At 32.5% G+C, this 9,083-nt stretch overlaps 1 protein-coding gene across 1 annotated transcript in view; it reads right to left on the reverse strand.

The window, feature by feature from the left end:
• Window positions 1–1,359: 1,359 nt before the first annotated feature.
• Window positions 1,360–9,083, reverse strand: part of LOC127831300 (scavenger receptor cysteine-rich type 1 protein M160-like) — a 14,729-nt gene continuing 7,005 nt past the window's right edge. Inside the window, exons 2-7 of the mRNA XM_052356271.1 lie at window positions 6,876–7,055; window positions 6,608–6,634; window positions 5,196–5,325; window positions 4,251–4,435; window positions 3,422–3,601; window positions 1,360–1,421 (exon numbers count right to left, since the gene is read on the reverse strand). Coding sequence (XP_052212231.1) covers window positions 1,360–1,421; window positions 3,422–3,601; window positions 4,251–4,435; window positions 5,196–5,325; window positions 6,608–6,634; window positions 6,876–7,017 — 726 coding nt within the window. The 5' untranslated portion in view covers window positions 7,018–7,055. The remainder of the gene's footprint in view (window positions 1,422–3,421; window positions 3,602–4,250; window positions 4,436–5,195; window positions 5,326–6,607; window positions 6,635–6,875; window positions 7,056–9,083) is intronic.

Consider the following 9,083-nt stretch of genomic DNA (forward strand, 5'->3'; position numbering starts at 1 on the left):
TTTATTTCAAGTAATGTTCTCCACACAAAAAAAATAATAGATGCGTTTCAACTTCAACAAAACAATAGAAAGAGTTATTGTCTGTGTACCGTTCACTTTCTCTCAAATAAGTCCTTAAAATAAGAATTTTAGTTTTATTCACTCCGATACTTATGAATTTGTGAATTTCACCTGCAAAACCGGCATTGGCAATGGGTCTGTAAATACATTGAATTGAGATATTTCCTTTTTACCACGGCATATTTCTTATTCTCTAAAACCCATGTAAAAATATATGAAGGTCATTTTGAATATCTTTAGTAATCACAGTGTGAAGGACAATAACTCCACCATTGCTAATAAGAAATATGTGGTTCGTATCCTTAGAATTTTCGCTCGACTAACTCAGCTCTAATGTTCTTCTCCTACATGCCCTCTATCATCATAATTATGGACTTTCATTTGAATCCATTCAATACTTTCCGAGTTATGCACCAATCATTAAAGCCACGCAACTTATTTGGCACAGTAAATTTAAGTATAAATAACAAACATATTTTATTTATGCCAATTAGAATATATATGGTGGTTCCAAGGTAGGAATCCTACTTTTTTGAGCTTTAAAACTTAAACATAATCGCGTTTGTCGAAATGGACGTATACGTCTAGAAATCCTACTTTCGGTTTTAAAAGCGGTGCCATTTGAAAAGTAATAAATAATTTCTAACTAGGCTACAGATTTAATTTAATTTATGCCAATTAGAATATATCTGGTGGTAACAAAGAAGAAATCCGTCGTTTTTCGTTTAAAAATTTAAAAATAATCGCGTTTGTCGAACTGGACGTATACGTACAGAAATCTACTTTTGGTTTTAAAAGCCGTACCGTTTGAAAAATAATAAATTACTTGCTAACTAGGCTATTGATTTAATGACAATTTTGCACACTTTCAAATTGATTAACATGTATTTCATTTCAAGATCAGAGGCAAAGTGTGTGGCTTTAAACGGACTTTAAAAAAAGCAAAGATCAATAACTCCAAAAATACTGTTAGGAGACTGATGGTTCTTGTTATCTTTACTTTCTTATGTCCTTAATAAATGTTTATGTTATTTAAACACCTCCAATACTAAGACGATGGATTAATGGGTTAAATCATTGAACATACTTATGGAAGGGCTATGAATATTATTTATGTTTACATCCCATTTATGCCCTCTTTCAGTATATGATCTTCATCTGATCCCCTATATTTTTACTGAGTTGTAATCCGAACAAGAAGCAGGAAATAAATAGAATTACAGACGGAAAGACAAACGGACGGAAACACGAAAGAAAGGGCGATCGGATTAGTAAATGCCTCCCTTCGGGGCGGGGGGTTCATTGAAATATTAGGGTTATACAATAAATTTTACCTTTATATCGGCTAACATTTGTCACATCTGAAACAAAACAAACACTTCACTGAATTTTAAAACGTTCAAATACAACAAGTAATTAAAACATTAACAAGTCATGAACACATAAACCCCAATGACACAATTTAGACACAAACAAATTCAGCAGTCAGTTCAAGCGGTCTTGCATTTTACACAAATGTATCTATTTATATATTCAGTAAGAATAAAAAGGGCCATACTTCCAGAACACATGTTTTAATTACAATTATTTACGATCTGATAATTATGGATGCTCAACTCTGAACATTTGCGCTAAGTAAACTACTAGAAGCATTAACTTTGTGGATCAATATGTCTAATTTATTTTCTTATTTATACTCGACCCAAACATTTCATCCTTGTATGATAAACTTGATCCACAATTGTAATTTAATGCACTGTTATGTATATGTTTTTACGAAAATTGCCTCAATGTAAGAACAATAACCAAATTAAACTCGATTTTCCGAAAATGACCTTGAAATGACCTTCAAATTTGATCACATAGACATTAATGCATTATAAACGAAAGAATTATGCAATACTTGATGCGAAATATTTAAAGTGCTCATCAGGTATTTCTTTGAAGATAATGACAAGTGGTAGACAGGAAGTTTGGTGTGAAGACTTGAAGTTAAAATCGCTTTTTTGTTTCCCATTTACGGTTTGGTTATTAAAACTGCTACCGAATTTCTAACATAAACGATATTTTCATGACGGAATTTGGAGTTCCTATAATAAATAATTTATAATTGTATGTATTGTGTGCACGTATATATTATATCTAAATAAACTGTTTAATTATTTGAGGCCATTAATATTCAATCGTTCTTTTAATAATGAATTTTTCACATTTAAATGATCTTCATCTTGATCTTGACCTTTGGTGACCTTGATTATGATCCTGTTTAAAAGCCCATTAATTGTATATCTGTGTTGACACATATTTACTCAACGAACTTTTTGTATCCAATCCCTATAATATATTTACACAACGACAAGGTGATTCCACCCTCAATGAATTTGAACTTCGTACAGTCATGGTCGCATCCGAAATGTTTTTCTTCACAATCACCTACGCTTTAAGGTTATTTAAATTCAAATGTTTTGTGAAATTCGCCAAGCAGTATTACAGGTAGTAAGCTCGTACACTTGCAGGTACTGTATGTTCTATGGTAATACACTGACAAAATGCCTTTATTGTGCCAAACTGATCGCAGCGCAAAAACCTTTTTTTGCGAACATTTATACATTTAGGCAATTCAGATATGATTACGGTGACCATGTTGAAAGTTTGACCAAAATCCGCTGAACAGTATAACAAGATTTATAACACAAACTTTTTGAGACTTTCTTATCTATAATGATAACAAAATACAAAAGGCTATAATTCTTACAAAATTGGTCGCAGCAAAAAATATTTTCGATACGATTATCTACAAATTAATGTAATTCTTTTGTAAAAATATAGCGCCATCCAAGTCGCAGAGGAATGGAGAATACAATATTTCGTACAAGTGTAGGAACGTACGAATGGAGCTACGGACAAGTGCAACAACTTAAGAGGCATATCAACGGTATTGTCTCCTAAATATGGACATGTTTTTTAAGTAACTTCTAGTGCTTTATTGATGAAATCGTTAAGAAAAAAAAAAAAATACCATTCCAAAATTATTTATTCGATACACGCCACAAGTGGTACTCGAACTAACGTATACAGAAATTGCCTACAACAATCAGAACTTAACACATGCAATTTGTGAAAGAAATAATGCGCATGGTCTATAGCGATGTCTCTTGTACATTCATAACGATGTTAATGCTACTTTTTATTTTCCCGTGTGTTTTATTACATCATTGTATCAAGCTTAAATGTGTTGTCTTGCTGATTAAAAAGATGATCTCACAACTAAGCACTTTAATACAAATAGCTAAAGTAAACTTTGAAAACAGCAATTTAAAGATGTATTCAATATACCAACTTGAAACGATTATCAGCTTACTATTGTTTTTACAATTTACTGTCTCCCATTCACCACGAGGCAAGCATTTAACGCCCCCGTTTGTTAAATTCCCGATGACACGGAAACCCGGGTTGCAAATTACTCTAGCAAATGAACCGTACGATGTTGATCCTTCTGTTACTAGTTTTCCATTTTCTATCTCCTCCAGGAACATACAGTCTGAAAAAAGTGGCGAAAATTGCCATACACATTTTTGGTGTGTATGCATGTATGCTTGATTTGTTTAAGATATGTTCATCTTCATTCTTTGTTTTATTAATTTCAAGGTTTATTGATCCCTTATTTAGCAATTATCCGACTCTTTTAAGAGAAAATTAATTCTTGAGCATTTACGAGTACATTTGATTGCAATTTTGTTAAACGTTATCAGATCGCGACATTATTCGTAATAATGCATTATGTATGGACTTATTGTATTCGATGTTAGTTAAGACAAAACAAAATCGTGTAAATGTATAAATGCATTGCTAACAGTACTGTTATGTAAATCGTTTTAATGTAAGAATACGATACAATTTTCTCACTGTTCCTTTATCATTTCAGTGCAATACAGAGCAACTTTATATATGGTCTCTATTGCGAGTTGCATTTCTTTCTTATCGATGCGCAACCCTTTACTCAATGCGGGTCAACACTGCAATTGCAATTTACAAATGTAAAATACCATTTACGTGCAAGACTGTACGACGACGTATTACGAGTCCAGTTTGGATAACCTTCGCGCAAATATACAGCAAAGTTGTTTTATGCATTTTTGTTTCTTATTCCCAGACCATCCCTAAATAAAAATAGTTTTAAAATTTCTTACCTTTAGGGTTGCATACAACACCAACGTCTTGTTCGTGATTACAATAGCGATTGGTATTTCCCCAAACCGACAGGGTACAATTCTCAATAGATAATTCAGCACCACTGCACTTGACTCTGTCCAGCCATACTTTTTCCGAACCTTTTTTGAACTCGAAATTGCGCAAAAACTTGCCATTGTTCATTCTAAACATCGAAAATAAAACACAGACAATCATTCAAATTTCATTAATTTAAATATGGGTATCAGTTGTTGTAAATTAGAATTTTATTGCTTGAACAAAACTTGTTATCGACTTGAGTGATAATTTAGAAGGGGTCTACATCAGGGATATAGGCGCCATGAAACTTATGGTTTCATTATATGCATCGCTTGTTAATTTACGGGGTGTGATCACATCACAGGACGGACAAAAACAAAGTGAACCAACTTCTAAAAATAATTATCGAACGTTTCATTCGATTTAAGGTTAATATATGTTAAAGTTTGCTCTTAAATGAACATTTAAAATTCGTGTTCATGGGAAAATATTTGTTTAATGTTATTGACATACAACAAATTGTGTAAAAATATATAATACTTTTTTATAGATTAATAAAATTACTGTAATAAGTTTATCAGAGCTAGATAAAATGCTATATTTCCAAAGTTAACAGTTCACTTCATTTAATATTTTCATTACAGCAACTAAGATTTTTTGTTACAGTTTTGTTTAAGTGCAATATGCGGCAATTAAAGCCTACGTTATAATGTGGATACATAAAATAATCAGTCTGGTGTTTGTTTTTTTAGCTTGAAAATGACGCTAAATGAGAAGCATATATATTATATATACTAAAAAGAGTCATGACAGTCACATATCGCATTGTATTGAAGATAAAATCATTAAACTCGCACAGACCAATATTTGCATAAAAAAGGTACAAATATAAACATAAATAGTACCCGAGCTGACTGCAAAGAACGTCAACAAAATTATTATCCATGTCGTTATCACATACGGTCCCCCATTCGCCGTCGTGAAACACTTCTACTCGACCCCAATTAACATCTCCGTCTGCGAGGCGGACGTTACCTGTCAATGTTTTTCGGGTCAAATGAAGCTAGTGTGAATTTTTTAAAGAATAAAACAAAGACACAATTTATTATGATCATCCACTGGAAATCGTGGCTGTTATTTCTGGATGATGACAAAAGCAATAATTTTAACGCAAACAGTGGTAACATTCCAAATTTAATCGCTACTTTCGCAAATAACGACGCGTGCTCATTTTCTTAATACCATCTGATGATAACTTTTCAACAAAACTGTCTTAATGATATATTTTGTAATTTCATATTAAAATATAGCATATTTCTAAAAACCTTTCAATAATGTTCTTATTCTTTTTTAAATAAAGTATGCACTTGTCTATTTGTAAATCGTATGTAACGTTTGACGAACAATAGTAATCCCATAACCTTAACTTTAAAAAAAACCCGCCATTGGTAATTCCGCAAAGGTAACGCCATTATTATTGAATCATTGTGGAATCCACGGTATATAGTCAGCTGTCACTACATTAAATACCGCGGGGGACTGGCTTGCAAAAATTGCGTTTTCATTTATGTTCATGAGCCAACTTATTACCGCTGATATTGCCCTACCCGTTTAAGTACCACTCGAATGAAGTCTGTGAAGCAACGATCATTTGAGCTGATAACGGTGTTTATGAAAAAAAGCCAACGTATATCGGTACATTTTACACTTTCTGCAGAATTGAACAATAAAGCATAGAAATGTCTCATTCTCATGTGTTATTCATCAGTACGACAGTTTGCTAAGTAAATAAAGAAGCTAGTGTATTTGAGAGAAAATGAGTTCCGATAAGACAAGCAAAAATGTTTTCCAAATATGTTAATGTTTTAATATGTTTTCCACTACATTATTCAATTTTAGAATGATCTATTATACTCTAAATAGTTCGTCATATAAAACTCGTTAGTTATCGGTATCTGTTTTATAGCATTTGACAATGCGGCTTGTTGTAATAACTAATTTTGAAATTCGGACAAAACGTTTGGTTTTTGATGTCATACCATTTCTTAAGAGTAACCCGGTTTGTTATCCATCAACTTATTGTTTTAACCTGCATACACATGTAAACAAAAAAGAAATGTGTATGTTAAAGTGCACTCAATACGTATATCAATCGAAATGATAACAACATCGCCTCAAGTCATGGTGTTATTTTCTTAGTGCAATTTTACGACAAAAACCAATAATACACAATACTACTGTTATTATATTTAAAACGAAAAAAGACGACTGACTCTGATAATACGTGAACAAATACGAAAACTGAAAACACGTCTACCTGAAACGCTGGTCTCTTCTAGCACATCTGTTAAACAAACAAGAACATTGATTTATTACTACTAGCAAGTGCCAGGTGATCGTCGTCAAAGTATCTTTTTCATTTGCTGTGAACGAGTAATAGTTTAACTGTATGTTCATTATAAACGATCGGAATAAAGAAATAAAAGCAGAAAACAGGCAGTATTGTCAAAGTTTTCGGAATCTCCGGAAAACAATTATTTAATGCATGCGAGATTTAAACTCGAATCAATGTCAAAGTCGCTTACTATTCTTTTCACATGATACGGTCTCCCATTCACCATGCGGCATACATCTCACACCTCCGTTTGTTAAGTTTTGATAGACGCGGTACCCTGGATCACAGATTACCCGAGCCGTTGCGTAGGTTAATGTTGAACCAGTTTTCATAATTTCTCCATGTACAATAGTCGGCCAAATTGTGCAGTCTGAAAAACATATTAAACCGCATTCGAAATCGGGATAATTTTTGCCCCCATACTTGTTAGTGTCCCAACATAATGTTAAAGGTAACTCATATAGAGTTCCTTTTGAAAATAAAGAAAGCTGTAAATCCTAATATCACACCGTCGTTTCAATATATTTTCGTCAGTGAACGCACGAGTGAACAGCCAATAGAGATGGTTACATACATATAGTTTGCATCTCTTTCTTTTATATAATATACATTTGGTATAAAGGTTGATACATACGAGATGTAACAAACATTAATGTTCTACATCAATTGACTAACAAATCAAAGGTCGGAGTCAAAATTGAATATTTTACTTAGTAGCATAAATATAATGCAGTAATATGTGGTGTACACCAGTATATAGTATGCCATCCGAAGGATCTTGTAGTGGACGCTTCATCTGTCCGTTCTAAGTCGAAAATGTTTGGATATCATGTTGTCTTTTAATTTACCCCAATAATTGCATCCATAACCAATTCCATCCAAGATTTTCATTTCAATAAATAATGGCTGCATGTTTGTTCTCAGGGAACGGGGAAGATGCATTAAAAACAAAAATCATGATTAAGATTGACACACTTAATCAAACGTGACAAACGTCTGTATTGAAATATTATATTGAAGTTTTTGGTGTTGTAAAATGTGTTTGCTATTGAAGCGAAAAGATCTTAATAGGTTCAGAGCTCCAAAAACCGATGTTTACACTATTCTTTTAATTTACACTACCAAGGCAGTGATTAAAGTTTGATTCATTGTTATGTGTTTGTTATGTTATGAAGGCATATCCAGTATATAAGTTTTTTTGTGTCACACTGTTTTGCAATTAATTCTAAAACATGGTTTCCTTTTTTCTGAAGTTTAAGTTTGTTAAAATAGTGTACTTAACAAACAGATTACTTTATTACATTTAATGTGAATGCGCACGTACGGCAAAATAATTATGTAAAACGGTTAAAAAACTTAAATTCTGTATACACTCGGTCATTCAGCCCTTTAATTATATATCATTTCGTCAAAAATTTGACGAGGCGAAAATTTAAGTCAGAAAACATTTTTAAATGAAACAAAACATGCATCAAATACATCTCGTATTATTAAAAGGTTGTATTCACATTTATTGTAGGAATAATGAATCCCAGAAACACGACCATTACAGAAATTCTAGCAGTCGAAGCTTCCAACAGCCCATAATAATTCTAAGTTTTACCTTACTTTACAGAATAATCACCACGACAATGCATAGACATTTATGATAAGGATTACTATCAAAATGTACACTGCTGCAGATAGAGTCTCAAAGTAGTCATGATTACTTGTCACAATGTCCCATGGGTGAAAAAATGTATTTGTCTAATGATCGAACAACGAAACAGATATCACCAACAAGGCACATATTACAATACTGACACGTCATGGATTCGGTAAAGAAATGTAATAACGACCCAACAACTCGTTTCCATGGCATACTGTTAATACGCACAGACACTTTTTTAAACATTACGCAGACGGTGTACACAATTTAACCTTTTTTTTTATTATCAAGCATTGGTCAACAAACGGATATTGGCGATTATCTTTGTTCAGCGAGACATCTAAAAAATAATTCGTTTGTCAGTTTTGACAGTATTTATATCTAAATATCATCACACAGTGTTTGAGATTCTGCATCTCGCATTGATCTACCAAAGGGATATAAACCAGATCTTATCAGTCATGGACCTGTAAATGAGGGTGAAAATAATATAAATTTCTCGTCAGTTTGTTTTATTGTATATTTTCTCATATTCCGGTCAGTATATTTATGTCATGTAAACTTTTCAATATCGCTACATGCCCTTTACCAATCGAACAATATCGTATTTGTATTGGAAAGCATAACTCAAGTTGTATTTGTATTATTTTGACCCAAGTTGTATTTATTTAATTTGTTGTATGTAGTATGCGTTTGATTGTGTGGAATCGTTGGATAACTAGTAACATTTTATGCAAGAACGACCGCGTA

Source organism: Dreissena polymorpha, chromosome 5 (assembly GCF_020536995.1).
Source record: "Dreissena polymorpha isolate Duluth1 chromosome 5, UMN_Dpol_1.0, whole genome shotgun sequence".
NCBI classification, from domain to species: domain Eukaryota; kingdom Metazoa; phylum Mollusca; class Bivalvia; order Myida; family Dreissenidae; genus Dreissena; species Dreissena polymorpha.